This window comes from Palaemon carinicauda, chromosome 1 (assembly GCF_036898095.1).
Source record: "Palaemon carinicauda isolate YSFRI2023 chromosome 1, ASM3689809v2, whole genome shotgun sequence".
Classification (NCBI taxonomy): domain Eukaryota; kingdom Metazoa; phylum Arthropoda; class Malacostraca; order Decapoda; family Palaemonidae; genus Palaemon; species Palaemon carinicauda.
The window spans coordinates 125,275,511-125,293,642 of NC_090725.1; the positions used below are offsets into that span (position 1 = coordinate 125,275,511).

At 45.9% G+C, this 18,132-nt stretch overlaps 1 protein-coding gene across 2 annotated transcripts in view; it reads left to right on the plus strand.

Moving 5' to 3' along the window:
* The window catches only part of LOC137651467 (protein dopey-1 homolog), a 501,407-nt gene that overhangs the window by 217,793 nt on the left and 265,482 nt on the right, over window positions 1-18,132 (plus strand). For both annotated transcript variants that reach the window (XM_068384695.1, XM_068384701.1), the window contains exon 5: window positions 12,540-12,729. In XM_068384695.1, coding sequence (XP_068240796.1) covers window positions 12,540-12,729 — 190 coding nt within the window. The remainder of the gene's footprint in view (window positions 1-12,539; window positions 12,730-18,132) is intronic.

An 18,132-nucleotide genomic window follows, 5' to 3' on the forward strand; every position in this document is an offset into this window, starting at 1 on the left:
AAAATTTTAATGGGGCGGCCATAGTAATAGTGAGGGAGTTGCGGGAGTAGCGAGTCGACTTCCGGGGTCACCAATGTGACGAGCCAAGAGTAGGTTGTGACTCAAAAGCGTGGTGAAAGCAACTGAGTGACTTTTTGTTCCGTAACTGGAATACAATAGGGGTATTACTTTCGGCATTGCTGAAATGACGAGCCATTAATTTTTAACGAGAGTTTACTACCCACGCCCCTAGTTAGCGGGGGCAGGGGAGGGTAGCTTGCTAGCCCCCTCTCACACACCTGTGCTTGAGCTCACTTTGCTCTCGGCTCGGACGGTGGTCGGACGTGTCCGCTCTCATCCCCGCCGTCATTTGGCAGCCATTTAATTGCTTTTGTCTTTTCTTTTTCTAGTTCTGTATATGTGAAGTTGGCCTCTAAGATCATGCGCACCTGCCCTGGGTTTCCCGACCGCCCTTGTGGAAATATGTCGGCGGTCGAGACTGATCCTCACGCCCTTTGTCCTTCTTGTAGGGGCCAGCGGTGTGATAGCAACAACAAGTGTAGTGAATGTAGGGAGTGGTCTACTTCCCAGTGGGAGAGGTTTTCGCGACGACGGAAGAAGAAGTCCAAACGGGATATTTCTCCTTCGAAGGTTGCTTCGAAAGGAGAAAAACCCAAGGCTTCTTCTTCCGTTGCCCAAACCTCCTCTGAAGCTCTCACTTGGTCGGTCTCTTTCGAGAGACCGTCGAGTGGTAGCGTAGACCGATGTATTGTTTACCAACCTCGGGACTCGAGAGATGACGTTGCTTCCCCTAGCAAATCAGCTCCACCTCTCCCCCCCCGGGGGAGGATATGTCACTAACCTCCCTTTTGCAGCTTTGGTCCTCCTTGGGGCTTACGGGTTCGCCCTCCAAGGAAGTTTTGCTTAACTACATCCGATTGGGTGCCGCTGTTAAGCATTCGTCGTCACCGTCAGAGGTTGATCCTCTGTCTCTTTTCGACGTTGTGGTGTCAGAGGTATCCAATGCGGTATCACCCATCACCTCTTCCACTCCAAACTCTATGGTAGCTGACGGCTTAGTTTCTCCCGTTCCTGTTCAACCTTCGAGGGAGAAACTAAGTCCATCGTCAGTCTCTCCTGCTAGTGTTTCTTTCCCTTTGGGGGAGTTCACTAACAGAGACTCCTCTTCGGAGGACTGCAGAAAGTCAACTTGCTGATCCAATGGCCCCCAGAGGGCCCATTCGTTGGAAGGCTCGCTTTTCTCTTTGCCTTAGAGGCTTTCCTTCACCTGCGGTTCAACATCTTCGATGCAGTTCCCCGCAGAGGAGCCTCTAGACCAATCATCCATCATTGCTCCTGCATTGGTCCTGGACCTCTCTGCAAATCGTTCGCGATCTCCTTCGGTGGAAGGTCGTCCTTTTAAAGGACACGTCGACCTTCCACCTGACAGACCTGCCGACCTGCCGTCTCCATTTCTACATGGGCCTAACAAGGCTCCATCTAAGCACGCTGTTGCGCGCCAACAACATACGCGCTACGCGCCCACAAGACTTAACGATCGCTCTTTAGTAGCTCCTCAGGCCCCATCACTACGCGCGGATTCTCACCATAACCCTAACGTAGGGCATCAAGAGCATACGCTCCAACAGGAGCATAGCTCCATCATGCGCTATGCACGCCCTCATGCACATATGCGCCCATAGGTGGATGTAGGGATGTTTTATATCAAGGAGGATAGTAATGGTGGTCTTTGCTCCACTATGCCCTTAGTTGACCTCGTGGCATATCCCTCCACCTTGGCTGGCAGGTTTGGAGCTAGGGGGAGGCCTGTCCGGATTTTTCTGGTTGTGACTGGGAGATTCCCAGACCACCAAAGAAAGTAGTTTGTGGTAAGTATATTTAGGAAAAATACAAATTACCAAGAATTTGTTATATTTTTACATTTTGTATACTTTAATTTCAAGTGTTTACAATAATTTTTTAATCCTTATGTTAGTTTTAGGAAATATAAATTCAAGGAAATTAGCTAGTTATAAGTATTCTTCCTGTGGGACTACATCAGGGGTCTGCATTGAGCCCTTACCTATTTTATCTGGTCATGGATGTAGTAACACAAGGTATTAGAGATCAGTCTCCTTGGTGTATGCTTTTTGCTGATGATGTTATACTGTGTAGCAATAGGTGAGAGGTAGTAGAAGAGAAACTGGAGGAGTGGAGAAGAGAAATTGAAAATAGGGGATTGAAGATCAGCAGGAAAAAGACAGAGTATTTGAGATTGAAAAATGGCGAGAATGGGGAAGTTAGTTTACAAGGAGAGAGATTGAAAAGAGTTGAAATTTTCAGGTATTTAGGATCAACAGTTACAGAGGATGGTGATCTGGGGGCAGAAGTAAACCACAATACAAACATGATGGAAAAATTGAAAAAAAGTGCGTGGAGTACTATGCGACAGGAGAATAGGGGTTAAGTTGAAAGGTAAAGTATACAGGACAGCTGTGAGACCGGCAATGATGTATGGAACGTAGATATGGGCAATAAAGAAGACAGAAGAGAAGAAGATGGATGTGGCAGAGATGAGAATGTTGAGATGGATGTGTGGGGTGACAAGAAGAGATAAGATACGGAATGAGGTAATTAGGGGTACCACAGGAGTTACAAAACTATTAGATAAGATCCAAGAAAGTAGACTGAGGTGGTACGGTCATGTCATGAGAAGAGATGAACAGTATATTGGGAGGAGAGTAATGGAAATAGAGGTACAGGGAACGAGAAGGAGAAGGAGACCAAAGCGAAGGTGGGTGGACTGTATCAAGGATGACCTTCGATCAAAGGGATTAACCGGTGATGAGGTGTGGGACAGAGGTAGATGGAGAAAGCTGACCAGAAACATCGACCTCACATAGAAGTGGGAAAAGATGTAGACAAAGAAGAAGAGGAAGTATTCTTTCTGTGCAAGAGTCTAGTTATAGGGTTATGAAGGCAGAAAGTTTTTTCTTTATTGCAGAGACTACTGTATTTGTCAGTAAGATTCAATTGTGTGGGTTTTGTTTATGCAGCCCACCAAACCATGTTTTTTCATCAGCTGATCCCGCTATTGCTAGCTAACTAGGATATGAATGTAACAAGAATTCCTCCATTCAGATATTAATTGAATTTGTATTCTTTATTTATTTATTTTCTTTACTGACCTACAATTTTAAGTTCTTTTTTTCTAGTTTTCAGTCAGCTTATTGTTATAACTCCAGTGCATATTTACACTATGTAAGCGACAACAATATCAAGAATTTTTACAGCAATTTTTCTTGATATGTAAAATTCTTTTAAAAAATTATTTCTGGGTCGACCTGTGGCGCCCGGTGAAAAGTCCTTCTTGTATATCTTTTCTGATAAAACCTTCCAATTATACCAGAGAAAGATAAAAGCATGGAATGCTGAGGTTACAACCCTCGCGCGAGCACCTTTTGGGTGTCGTGTATAAAGCAAAGGCGCGTGAAATCCACTATTCACAGGTTGTCTTCCATTTAGTTAATTCCTTCGTCAAAGGGATGGGCCGATACAAAGGCCCTAGACAAACCCCCATCGCCACACCACCCACGCCTTGACGCGAGCGCCACCTGAACAACATCCTTCTTTTTGGAATACAAAGTGTTGAATTGTTTTGTTGTGCTCTCGGTCTTTTTTATCAATCGTGGATTTATTTTGTCATGTCCGAAGCTCCATCTTCACACATTCCAATGTTAAGTACCATAGTTTGTTTTGACAGTATTTTATTGTACCGGGCTTTTGTTTTATATCCAGTATAGTCTGTTTTATTATTCCTGTCTGGCCTTTCATGGCGGCCATTGTTTGTTCACTTGTTTGGGAATTCATCTTTGTCTGCCCGTTTAGTACTCTGTCACTTAGGTTCTTGGTTAAGTCCCTGGCCTTATGCCTTTAGAACCGTTATTATTTTTATTTTTATTTTTTTTTCTTTTTTTTGTGTATTTATGCTCATGGTACTTTTTGCTAGTAAGTCCAGCCTACGATCGAGATAGCGATTTAGCTTTGTATTTGTTTAGTACCCGCCCCTCCGAGGCGTTCGTCACTCGACTGTGCTATTTATTTTAAGTTTTAGCAGTTGCTATTCTTCGATCGTAGTGTTTTATGGATGTACAGGTTTATTTTATACGTTTATAATAGTGTTGTGTGTTTTTTAGTCCTGTTTTTGTGTTTAAGAGAGCGAGAGCTTGGGGTCCCCGTTTTCTGTTCGCAGTCACGAGTTACCCCTTTCGCTCGTTTTCTTTCTTAGCTCCGGTGGGGGAGCGGATTTCCCGTTTTCCGTTTTGTGCGTTCAGCGGGTTCTCCCTCCCTCACCTCTCCCCCTCTGGGTGGATGATAACTTACGAGTTATTTATTTTTCGTGACTTTTCAATTGTTAGCGTTATTTTGGTCCGTGTTTCGTCCTCTCCCCGTTACGGGTCGGGAGTAGTTATGAACGTTTTCCACTCCGCCTTGAGTTATACTCCTCCATGAGGGATTCTCAATAACTTTCGTTCTATTGTTATATTTATATTGTTTACTACATGGGACGGGCTTCATATTGTTTAGATACGACCCTCCGGTGGCCCTTACTTCGGTCTCAGGCCACGGCCATATCCACAATAGCCTTTGTTATTACAACTGTGTTTGTTATTCACAATAATTATTCAGGACCTTTCTTCTCCCTCCGGCCTCACCGGAGATCGTAAATACGCTTTACTATAATCTAAGCTTTAGACTTTAGCTGCGGCTTAGCTTTTTATCTTTCACAATTGAATTATTAGCCACAATTGAATTATTCAGGGCATCTCATTATCCTCCGGCGTCACCGGAGGTCGCCCAAACACTTCACACTTATAGTTGCCTTAGCTAATTAGCTAAGGCTCCTTTATTCAGGACATTTCATTACGCTCCGGCCTCACCGGAGGTCGCCCATACACTTCACACTTATATTTGCCTTGCCTTTAGCTAAGGCTGGTGTTTATATTTATTTTAAGGGCATGTCACTGCTTCCCCGACCCTTGGAGGTCGGCGGATTGCTTTAAGTTAATTATCCTTATGTCATTAACAGACATTGGGTGCATTACAAATATACAGACAATTGAATATTAAAGTGCCAACAATGGTATGGGGCGGTATCAACTTAAAGTTAATATTCGGTTGTTTGGTCAATGCAATATGGGTGCTTAGGGAATTCAGTGAGTGCCGGAACTCTAAAATAATAGGTTTTTTATCCCTTATCAGAGTTTCAAGCAACACCAGACTCATGTCTCCTTTCTTTTACAGAAGGCCCGTTGTACTGCTGAAGGATGCTCTGCCTCGTTCAGCGACCCCGTTGGGCATGACCTCTGCCGGTCTCATGCTCACTGCTCCATTCCCTTTATCCAGGAACCGGGACAGGCCCAATACCCAGTTTGGTTCCCGGATTTGTGCTCGCTCTGTTACGAGCTGTCGTCAGTTCTGCTGAATGATGATGTAAGTGGGTTTTCCCTTTGTTCCTTATTTCTCGTTGGCAGACACTAATATAGACATGAATATGATATACACAGTATATTTGGGAGGGCAAACCCCCTCCTCCATCACTAATCACTGCAAATCTTACAGGCCGATGATGTCTCTCTTCGTTCAGCAAGGGCTACTCTTCGTCCGTGGGTGTCGGGCTTTGGCAGGAATGCCCCGTCTGGCGCACCCTATCTCCTCGATGGGGACATGGCCTCCCGTCTCTTCCCAGGCTCGACTACTGCTGCAGTCTCCCCTGACCTTGCTGCCCCTTTAATTGAAGAAGTCAGGGCTACCATTTCCGTGGAGGACGAACCCCTCGTACCGATGGACATGGCGGGTCTGGATATAGACGTAGAACCCAGGGACGAGCAGGTAAGTGGTGCCGAGTTGGTGGAAACCCTTTTCTCTCCTACTCCCTCTCCTACCTCTTCCTTTCTAGGTTTTGATAGCTCTAAGGCTTCTCCTCGGGATCCCTCTGCCTCCGTACGACCCAAGGTGAAGCCACTTCGAACTTATAAGACTTCAGCTTTGCCAGTATCAACGTCACCGGTCCCCGGACCCTCGACAGCTCCTGATATTCATATTGCTCCTCGTAAAACCACTACTCCTAAGAAGTCTAAGTCTACCAAATCCAAGAAAAAACCAACGGGTGACTTTCAGGTACCCTGGGCTGATCTCCTCCCCATCCAACTGATCAAAGGATTGGTCAGGGATCAAGTTCAACATCACTCTGGTGCAATAACAGAGATTAAGGATATGATGGCTACTCTGATCCGCGCCGGAACTCAGTTTCCTCCCCCTTCTGCCCCAGACGCATCGAAGCTGCCGCCCTACGATAAAAACAATCCTTGGCGGTTTGCCTTGCATGCTCCATTCGTAGATGGTTCCCTAACTCTCGAGGGCATGGGCACCCGCCCTCTAGAGGACCTGGAGTTCTATCCCCCGGGCCTAGCATTCCCGTTCAATGGTTTTGTACGGTTAAAGGAACATGCATTGGTCCGTATGGACAAGGTACCGAAGGAAACAGTCATATTTCCAAAAGAGCAGGCCCAGGCTATCTGGGCCAGAACACTATCAGAGTGGGGGTGTATTAACTCCAAGCTCACCCCACACAAAGGTTCCTACACTATTTTTACGACAGCGGCCTCCATCCCTTTGCCGCTCATAGACAAAGTCACAGAGCTGACTACACAGGCCATCAAGGAAGGCTCTTCCATGCCGGCTCTCAAGGAGACGGACCCCACCTCTTTGCTTATTCCGGGTTCCTCGGCAGCCTGGGATGCTGCGGCTTCTACCTTCACGGTGGGGAAACTAGACCCGGACTGTGCCTCTACTCTTTTCTCTGAGAAGCTTCCCAGATTAATAGAGAGTCTTCTCAAAACTGAGTTCGAGACCCGTACTAGACTTGCTAGGTCCCTCCAATCCATCACCTCCATGGAGTCCCTAGCATCTCTTTACCCAGAGGAAACGCTGTTCAGAGTCGCCACAAAGAACCAGCTGCTATCCTACCAAATAGATCTCCATGACTTCTGGTCAGCTCGGGTTAGTTGCAGGAAGTTCGTTCTGTCGGAGGCCACCATTAGGCATGAGCCGAACAGACTGATAGCGTCCTCCTGCTGGGGTAAGACCCTCTTCCCTCAGACCGAGGTGGATAAGGTTCTTCAGGACGCAGCGAGGGCAAACCAGAATTTGCAGGTAAGGTGGGGTCTCTCAGCCAAAAAGAGGTTCGAACCCCAGAGACACACGTTCTTCAAGAAGAAGCAGAGGTTTAGTCCTTACAAGGCGGCCCGGGGCACCTCGTCCCCACAGCCTTCCGCGGCCTTGACTTCTCGACAACAGGCGCCTCCTCAGCAGGTAGTCTACCTCGCTGCTCCCCCTGGTACACAGCCCAACCCCTCTTGGATCCCCTCACCTGCATACAACCCTGCCTACGAATCCTCCGGTTCCTTTCGTGGATACCAAAGAGGGAGTTTCAGAGGTAGAGGACAGTTCCGCCAACGCGGCGGGCCTAGAGCAAGGGGTTCCCGTGGAGGGAGGGGCCCTAAATTCACTCCCTCCCAATGATGTGATGCCGGTAGGAGGGAGACTTTATCACTTCCGGGACCATAGGACCTTCAGTCCATGGGCTCACAGCATAATATCAAGGGACTTGGGTTGGAAATGGTCACAGGGATCCCCTCCTCCACCGGTGACCTTCTTCCAGAGACCCACTCCCATCCTGGAAGAGTACACGGCGGAGTTACTCAAGAAGAGAGCAATCAAGCGGGTTCGATCCCTGAAATTCCAAGGCCGCCTGTTTACAGTCCCGAAGAAAGACTCGTCGGCGTTGAGGGTAGTTCTGGACTTGTCGAAGCTCAACTCTTACATCCTTTGCGACAAGTTCCGTATGCTGACTATCTCTCAGGTACGGACCTTACTTCCCCGTGGGGCCGTCACCACCTCTATCGATCTTACCGACGCCTATTATCATGTCCCAGTAGCTCGAAACTTCTCTCCTTACCTAGGCTTCCGTCTCGGCAAGAGAGCCTTCGCATTCAAAGTCATGCCCTTCGGTCTCAGCATTGCCCCCAGGGTATTCACGAAACTGGGGGAGACGGTGCTCGAGCAACTCAGACACCAAGGGATACAAATCGTCGCCTATCTGGACGATTGGCTCATTTGGGCCCAGTTGCACCAGGAATGCAACAGAGCTACGTCGAAGGTACTCCATTTTCTCGCCAAACTGGGCTTCCAAGTCAACCTCCGGAAGTCCCGCCTACAACCATCAAGCCTCTTCGAATGGTTAGGCATCCGTTGGGACCTCTCAAAGCACAAACTCTCCCTTCCTCCCAAGAAGGTGAGGGAGATAGCTTCCAAGGTCAGGAACTTTCTCAAACACAAACAGGTGTCCAGAAGAGCTTAGAACGAATCCTCGGCCTACTCCAGTTTGCCTCACTGACCGATCTCCTATTAAAAGCCAAACTCAAAGACATCAATTGAGTTTGGAGAAAGAGGGCGACAATACCTTTAAGAGACAAGACCTCGAAGATCCCCTCTGTCTTGAAAATGAGACTACAACCATGGTCCGATCGGAGGAACCTCTCCAAGTCGGTTCCTCTACAGTTCCCCTCTCCACAAGTGACAATTCATACCGACGCGTCTCTGAGTGGTTGGGGGGGTTACTCCCAACATCAGATGTTTCAGGGCTCTTGGTCACCCGCCATGAGACAGTTCCATATCAATGTTCTCGAAGCCATGGCGGTGTTCTTGACCCTGAAGAGAATCTCCCCTCCGAGGTCGACCCACATCAGAGTAGTCTCAGACAGCACGGCCGTAGTCCACTGCCTCAACAGGGGGGGGGGGGGGTCCAAATCACCCAACCTGAATCAGATCCTGGTCACTATCTTCACCTTGGCAGCCGACAAAGACTGGTTCCTGTCAGCAACTCACCTAGCAGGAGTCCAGAATGTGATAGCAGACTCATTATCCAGGACGAGCCCACTGGAATCGGAGTGGTCCCTGGACATGCACTCCTTCCGGTGGATACTCAGGCTGGTTCCAGGTCTCCAGGTAGATCTATTCGCGACCCGACTCAATCACAAACTCCCATGTTATGTGACACCGAACCTGGACCCTCAGGCTTATGCCATGGACGCATTAACCCTGGATTGGAACCATTGGCAGAAGATCTTATTCCCTCCAGTGAATCTTCTACTGAAAGTCTTGCACAAACTCCGCTCCTTCAACGGGGCAGTAGCTTTAGTGGCACCTCACTGGCCAAAGAGCAGTTGGTTTCCTCTCCTCCTCGAGTTGAAACTCCGTCCCTTCCGGATCCCATTCCCCAAACTGACCCAGGTGGTCCAAACTCGGACTGTGTCAGATTCCTCAAGGATAGCCAAAACCCTAACTTTGTGGATTTCATGAAGTTTGCGGCACGTAGGGACGCAAACATCGACCCAGATAATGTCCTCTTTATAGAATCAGACAAAAGGGACTCAACGATTCGCCAATATGATTCGGCGGTTAAGAAACTAGCGGATTTCTTAAGGACTTCAGACCATTCGGTTATGACTCCTAATTTAGCCATCTCCTTCTTTAGGTCCATATTTGACAAAGGCCTAGCAGCTAGCACTATAACCACCATTAAGTCAGCTCTGAGGAAAGTCTTCCTGGTTGGGTTTAACATTAACCTGGCGGAGTCTTATTTCTCATCTATTCCAAAAGCATGTGCTAGGCTTTGACCTTCGGTTCGTCCTCAAAAGGTCTCTTGGTCTCTAAATGATGTTCTCAAACTGGCCTCCGACACGGACAACGAATCCTGCTCTTATATCACTCTTCTTAGGAAGACTTTATTTCTAACAGCTTTGGCCTCGGGTTCCAGAATCTCAGAACTAGCAGCTCTCTCACGAAACTCAGAGAACATGGATTTCCTCCCTTCAGGTGAGGTACTTCTTTCACCAGACAGGGCGTTCCTAGCTAAGAAGGAGGACCCCCAAAATAGGTGGTCCCCTTGGAAGATTATTCCTCTTCTCCAAGATACTTCTCTATGTCCGGTCACCACTCTCAGGGCCTTTTTAGCCAGGACTGCTACCCGATCGTCTGGCCCCTTGTTTATCAGAGAACAAGGAGGTACCATTTCCATACGTGGCATTAGGCAACAGATCCTATACTTCATTAAACAAGCCAATCCGGGATCATTTCCCCATGCTCATGATATCCGATCGATAGCTACCTCCATCAACTATTTCCAGAATATGGACTTTGATAACCTTAAGAAGTACACGGGTTGGAAATCTCCTATGGTCTTCAAACGCCACTATCTAAAGAACTTACAGGCTCTTAAATACCCAACGGTTGCAGCCGGGAGCCTTATCTCTCCCCATTGATCTTTTGTTCTTCCTTTCATCCATCTCTTCTCTTCTCCCTCCTACCCGCCACTCGCACCACGACGCCGCTTCCTTGGTGGTTCGTTAGCCCTAAGTTTATTACATATTAGGTTAATATGATTGTAACTATTATTGTTTTCCGTTGTTATAAGGTTGGGATATTCTTAGCCATGTCAGTTTTGTTGCATGTTTTCCTCTGATACTCAGAGGTTTCCCTGTTATCATGTTTGTTTAACCTTACTCTCACTATGCCCTGTGGCTAGTTTATGTTTTATGCCTACTTACCTAAATTATATATGATTTTCTTTACATGGTGTTGTTTCTCTCCCCTTATTAAATTAGTAGTTATTGTTGGGCTTGGAAGGCATTCTCTGGTACATTTTCACCGGGCGCCACAGGTCGACCCAGAAAAGGGATTTTGACGAAGGAAAAATCTATTTCTGGGGAGAGACCTGTGGCGCCCGGTGAAACCCTTCCCCTTTATTTTACACGATCCCACCCTTTCCTTTCCAAGCCATCATGGCCAATACAGAAGGATGTTGTTCAGGTGGCGCTCGCGTCGTGGTGTGGTGATGGGGGTTTGTCTAGGGCCTTTGTATCGGCCCATCCCTTTGACGAAGGAATTAACTAAATGGAAGACAACCTGTGAATAGTGGATTTCACGCGTCTTTGCTTTATACACGACACCCAAAAGGTGCTCGCGCGAGGGTTGTAACCTCAGCATTCCATGCTTTTATCTTTCTCTGGTATAATTGGAAGGTTTTATCAGAAAAGATATACAAGAAGGACTTTTCACCGGGCGCCACAGGTCTCTCCCCAGAAATAGATTTTTCCTTCGTCAAAATCCCTTTTATTTGTACTGCATTTTATTTTCCATACTTTTAACAACCAACAACCGAAAGTTTTTCTTGCATTATTGCTGTATATTTAGCAATTTTGTCGCATATATATGATGCATAGACCATCATGCTAAACTAGGCTGTTTTCTTATTAATTGTACCATTGACCTAACATGCCATTTATGAATAAAGAAAATATGTAATGCACAATCATTTGATAAGTAGCCTGAAGTCAGATTAAAGAAAAAGCTTAATATTAATCAAATAAGGTACTGAAAAGTTTTTCCATCTCTTCAACAACTTTTCCTCTCATTTTAGAAGAAATAATGGACTTCATTGGTACAGAACTCTTAACATCTTATTTTTTTCTTTTAACTATCAAACCAATGGTAGACTTAGTCATTATAAAGGAACATGCAACGTTTACAATCCTCTCCTTTTTTCCACTATTATTTTCATTTTGCTTAGATTGTTATTGCCTGCTTTTTATTAGTAGTACCATAGGTATTACCACTATTTTTCTGGCTACTACCATACAGTAATTTAGAATTTTGACACTTACACAAAGGAATAAAAGATTAGCATTAAATATGTATACCAACACTTGTTTAGGGACTGGACACGTGACTGGCGCATATATCAACACACACGGGATGATGTTCAGCCCACCACCAAGCAGTAGAGCGGCAAAGTGGCATACCACTTTGCTGCGCAATTTGAAATTCAGCCATTATTTATAAGGCATGTACCTTTAGGAGAGAATTTAAGGGTGTACATCGTCTTTCCACCTCTCTTCATCCCTTCCTTTATGACATTCATGGAAACAAATTCTTGAATTTTCAGCTATTATGTGTAATTTTCAGTTAGTGTTTGGCTTTTATGAATCAATTTGTATATCCTTTGGCTCTTGAAACTATCAGTCTTCCAAGAACTCTGATAGCCCCCGGCCACTCAGAAGCTGAAGCATCCTTCCTAAATCTATGCAGTATGTGAATGAAGTGAAACAGAATTAATTGTGAAGTCAATTAAATTTAAAAGAAAAGCTGATCATTCATATTTGGTATTGTATTTATTTTCTTCCTACCCCGTTGATCTTACATTGATGTTTATTCAAACAGTATGAGAGGTGAAACAGTTAAATGAAAGATATATGAGGGTCCAGATGGTTGTATGCCTTGTATGACTACCCATCCTCATCTGCTTGCTATCCAAGTCTGGTACTTTTAAAGGTTGTAGAAGTAGAATATATATGAATGGTAGGTTTATGTATAGAATACAGTAAAACAAATTGTATTTGATAAAATTCTTATTTTCATATTAATTTGCTTGATTGCAGGACATCCCAGCTGTTGACAAGAGTTGCTGAAGGTGTTGGAAAGGCAGAATTTTTTGGATGCTTGTGGGACTGTGTTTGGGGTAACTCTGGCGTGCGTCTTCCTGCCATTACCCACATAATGGCTTGTTTCAATAAGAAGCTGTCCACAGAAGATCAGTTACACATTCTTGGTACCAACATTGATGTAATGGTGAGATCTCTGTTCACATGTATATTTTTGATGATTAGAATTGTTGTATATCTTTTGATACAAGATGGCAGCAACTGTTATATTGCAGTAAGACCTGGCTAAGTCCGACTAATCAGACAATAGCCAATTGGACTTGAAGCAAAATCCAACTTGTAGAAAATATAAAAAAAAACTCTAGTTTTTCTTACACAAATACAAACCTTTGTCCCTTACATGGAATAGATAACAGGGAAGTTGGAGTAATCGGTTGTTAAACTTTTATTACGTTATGTAATAAGCTGGCTAGTAGTTACTGGCTGGCCTTCTTGCTCACTGAGCACTCACTTTGATTTCAGCCGTCATCACATCAGTGAGAACAGATGTTCTTCCACTGGCTATAGTGTTGTGGCTATTTAATTGCTTTTTTTTTCTTTCCAGTGTCTTTGTGATTGCTTGCTGTCGTGGGGATGCCTACTGATATGCAGACTTGTCAGGGGGTGTTAGAATGATGTTGCTGCATCTTCATGAGTGCAAAGGAAAAAGACCCCCATCTGTTGTGCCCTGCCTGCAGAGGATATTCCTGTAGTTTGGAATATCTGTGTGATGAGTGTCGGGAATGGTGTATGTCAGAAGGAGGAAGAATAGGTCCAATATGGATTCTTTGCCATTGGGGACAACCCCGAAGTCAAAGAAATCCCTACCTGTTCCTCGGACCCTCGATACCCTTCCCTCTTACCCTTCTCTGTTGGTTTCCTTTGGAAGATGTATGGAGAAGAGTGGTGGCCCTTTGACTTTGGAACACGTCTCGAGGCCGAAAACCCTTGCTTCTCCCTCAGGAGGAGTCTTCGTCTGAACTTCATGTTGAAGATGCCCTGTGAGTAATTTGGACTGTAAAGTACCCATTCCAAAGGGTTTTTGGTGACGGCACTTGCTTAGAAGGAAGCACAGGAGAGTGTTTCTGCTCCAGCGCTGGACATCTTCGGCTTATCCCTTTCAAGAGGAGAGAGGAGAGAGTCTATCCTTCTCGGGCTCCGCCCCTTGAAGACAACTGCCGTCACACCAATCTCTGTGACCTTCATGAGACTGGTGGAGGAAACATGCTTAGTTTTAGCATTCCTCCCACACGCCTGCTGCCTGGATTTTGAGAAGCCTGCTTCTCACTTGGATCCCTGTGTTGGTGTCAACATGTAGCAACTTGTTTCTTAACGTGTTCGCAGGCATGACAGCGTGCACACACCTGAGTACGCTAGTACTCCTGTCGCGTACGTGTAATAAGTCGCTGGTCTCCACCAGGCAACCCCTCCTCTCCTGAGCCTGTGCTGTTGGTGCGTGTTGCACCAGCGCGTGGTACCCTCCCACGTGCCTCACTGGTGCACATGCTACCTGTTATGGGTTTGAACAGTTTGTTACCACCAGTGCTCATCCTTCCCCTTACTACTCTATGGTGCTGCTGTTAGAGAGACAGTTGCTTTACAGGGTCCCCAAGAATCCCCCAAATGCACTCCAGGGAATTCATTCAGGGTGGAGAGCATCTTCGAGTCCTCTCTAAGGAGAGACTTGACGCCTACGAGAGCAAGAGTGAGCGCCCTCCAGCCCATATTCATAATGACCTATAGTCCTTCCTGACTAGCGGAGTCATGACTGTCGACATCCATTTATTCCTGTTGCTGACACTGGTATTTGAACCCATCGAGATTCAAGATCACCCAGGGTAGTTTCTTTCGTTGGCATTGACAGGTATCAATTGTCCCCTTTTGAATTTGTGTCGACCTCACACTCGAGTTCCTAGTAGGGAACATCTTCAGTCTCCTCCAGAACAGAACAGATTCTGTTCAGATCTTGAATCCCCTGATGCTTGGACGATAGGAGGTTTCCATCTAACCCCCTTTCCCCTTTCTCTGAGGGGTCATGCCTCAGAGAAAGTAAGGATATTAAGTCAATACTGAAGAATAGATCTTTATGCATGCCAGAAAGGGATTCTCGAGCATCCTTGGAAGATCATATCTTGTGATCCAGATTCTAGAAGGGGTACTGGTAACAGCCTCTCTCATTCTTGATCTCCAAAGAGAGTGGATTGTGAAACATATTTGTCTCTCGACCCCTACTTACACTGGCTGGGTATGGTGTCAGAGTGGGAAGACTTTGCCTTCGACCATGACTCGGACGCATCTGACGGTGCCCTTCCTCAGCCTGCTGGACTTAATGGTCCGGATACTGAGGAGGGCGAGTCAGAATCCACGTTTCTCCAAGTGTTGTCCTGTATATGTAGAGTCACTGGTCTCGAGGAGGCCCCATGCTCCCCTCCTAAGAAAAGGAAAGCGACCATTGACAGGCTTTGCCATGCACCTATGGGCACTCGACCTCTTCTAGAACTTGAGTGGTCAATTCTGGCTTCAGAAGAACTAGATAAGGTAGACTTGCAGGTCTTTGCAAGAAAGGATTCTCTAAGGGCAGGGAGATCCTGGTGATTCCTCTGGCCTTTTCTAGCCAGAGGAAGTATTATCTCATCCAGAAGGCTTTCCTCTCGTCCTTACCTCACGACCCCGCAGTCTTCTCTTAGGCTCCAGGAATCACTGTGGACTGTCTAGCAGCATAGCATGTTACTTTCAGTGTAACAGAAGCCATGAACATGGAGAACACCGGAAATTGCCGCTCTTCAGGGCTCTTCCTGGACCAACCACTGGTCTGGCACAGTGGCCTTTTTGTCCAATAATGAAAACTTGATGGACCCTAACAAGTTTAATTTTAAATATGTAACTTCCCTGGTAGTTACATATATATAGCTTAAATCCCGCGTTTCTTCGCTCGCACGGCAGAAATTAAAATTTCGCGGCAATCGCCGCCATGACAGTAGGTGGTCATACATGAGCGCCCTCTCTCATAGGTTACTAGAACCATTCCCAACATTCTTCAGAAATTCCCTACCGTTGATCGAGTCAACACCTAGGAAATTTGTTTCGCTGATATATTACTTTATTCTACAATTTGGTGAAGTACCTTTTTTCTGATTATTGTTAATGGCTTTCGCTGCCTTTCAACTATCGAAGATATTGGATTTTTCCTTTTCACACGAAATAAGATAGTTTTTTTTGTTGGTCCAACTAGGACAGTTTAATTTAACTTGGTTTTCAAGACGGCTCCTCTGTTGTTAAACTTTGTGTGTAGGGCTAGACTGGCTTTCAAGCTGCTCTTGATTCCCACACAGTATGTAGCAGAGGGCATGTGTGTAAGATTGAAATGGATAGGATCAAGGAATTTTTTCCCCCTACTTTATTAACTAACGAACAACTCTTAAAGATATAGTGGAAGGAAAAACATTTAAACATTATGACGTCACAATTATGTGACGTAAACTCTTAGGCGAGATCTGAATGCCTTGTAGGAAATCAGCCCGCCATCGCGATGACGTCACAATCCTGTGACATAATCTACTTAGTGTGACTTGCAATTATGTGAATTATTTTCTTTTTCTTGCAAGAAATGTTTAAAATATTATCTTGCTAAGCATAGCTATTTTAATTTTTATAATGTAGGGAAATATATTATTTTTAAGTATAGTTGTCCTATTAGTATATTTCCTTTGGTTAATTTTCGATTTATATAGAGATTTCACGAGCGTACAGTCAATTTGCGCTGCGTGGTACTCTTGACGATCGTTATTGTTTTGCAATACTTGTATCGTTATTTAATATTTTGATTTTTAGAGTGCTAATATTAATCATTTAACCTATTGTATTTTCTTTCTAGCCCTTGGCGAAAGAGTATAATCTCTCGCAACGGGCAGGTCTGTTATGATCTAATGTGAAATAGTTAAAAGTGCTAGTGTTCAATGGCACGTAAAATGACTCAGTGCAGTACAATCAATTTACGCTACATAGTACTCTTGACAATCGTTATTGTTTCACAATACTTGTATTGTTATTTAATACTTCGATTTTGAGAATACTAATATTAATCATATAACGTATTGTATTTTCTTTCCAGCCCTTGGGGAAGGAGTATAATCTCTCGCAACGGGCAGGTCTATTATGATCTAATGTGAAATAGTTAAAATTGCTAGTATTCAGTGACACGTAAAATGACGCAGTGCAGTGGAGGGTGCGTTCGTTCGTGTCCGTCATACTCCTAGCCCGGGACCTCTTCCATGCTCCCCAACCCCTGGGAGAAGGAAAGTCAAAAGGCGAAGGGAGATGTTAGACCTTGATCAGCGAACGAACGTCCCCTCGAGCGATCCTGTTGACGTATCCCAGTACGCTCACCCTCGCCATTGGAAAGACGAGGTAAAAGTGTTATCCTCGCCGTCGGTTGACGCGAGGCTGGCGTTTTACGTTTTCCCTTCCCACTAGACAAGAGAGTTGCTCGTCATGGGACCGAGCGTCAAGATCGCTCCCTCACAGCGATCTGGACGCATTTTTGGGAGGCGGCATAGATCTTGTCGCTCCTTCACTTCATGCTGGACGCATGCAGCATGTGGGACGCATGTAGCATATGGGATGCATACGGCATGCTGGGCGCATACAGCATGCTGGACGCATGCGAGTGGGCCGCTTCCCCATGTCAGGTTCGCGAATGTCATAGTTCCTAGAGCGCTCTTGCGGCAAGAACGCACGCGAACTGCAGCGCTCATGGACGATCCCTCGCAGCAATCTGGACGCGTTACGGGAGGCGGCAAGGATTTTGACGCTCCCTCACAGCATGCTGGATGCACGCGAGCTGAACGCATACTGTACACAGGCGAGCAGGACGCTCCTCCGCGTCAGAATCGCGTACGTCATAGTTCCGAGCGCGTTCTCGTGGCAAGAACGCACATGAGCTGCAGCGCTCATGGACGCTCCCTTGCAGCACGCTGGAAGCTGACAGCAACCTGGACGCATGCAGCCGTCTGGATGTATGCTGGACGCATGCAGTCAGGATTTGTCCCCACAGCATGATAGACAAACAGTTGTCTCTCCTTCGCGACTTGCTGGACGCGATACTAATGCTTCTTCGCGTCACGCGGTAAACATACAGCATGCGGGACGCATGCAGCGCGCTGGAACCTCACGGCAACATGGACGCATGCAGCAATCTGGACGCATGCTGGACTCATGCAGTCAGGACTTGTCCTCGCTGCATGATAGACAAGTGGTTGTCTCTCCTTCGCGACTTTCTGAACACGCAGCTAATGCTCCCTCGCGTCACGCTGTTGTCATACAACATGCTGAATGCACGCTGGACGCACGCGAGCAGGACTTACCCTCGTAGCATAAGGGTCACGATGTTGATGCTTCCTTATGCATGATGGACTTATGCTGGAAGCACTGGAACCTGTCTCTCCCTCGAGACTTGCAGAACGTAAACGTGATGCTTCTTCACAATTGGATGGTATCCTTTATGATGTTCCATCAGGACAGGATGAGTTCTTTATGGAAGACGATAACCGAC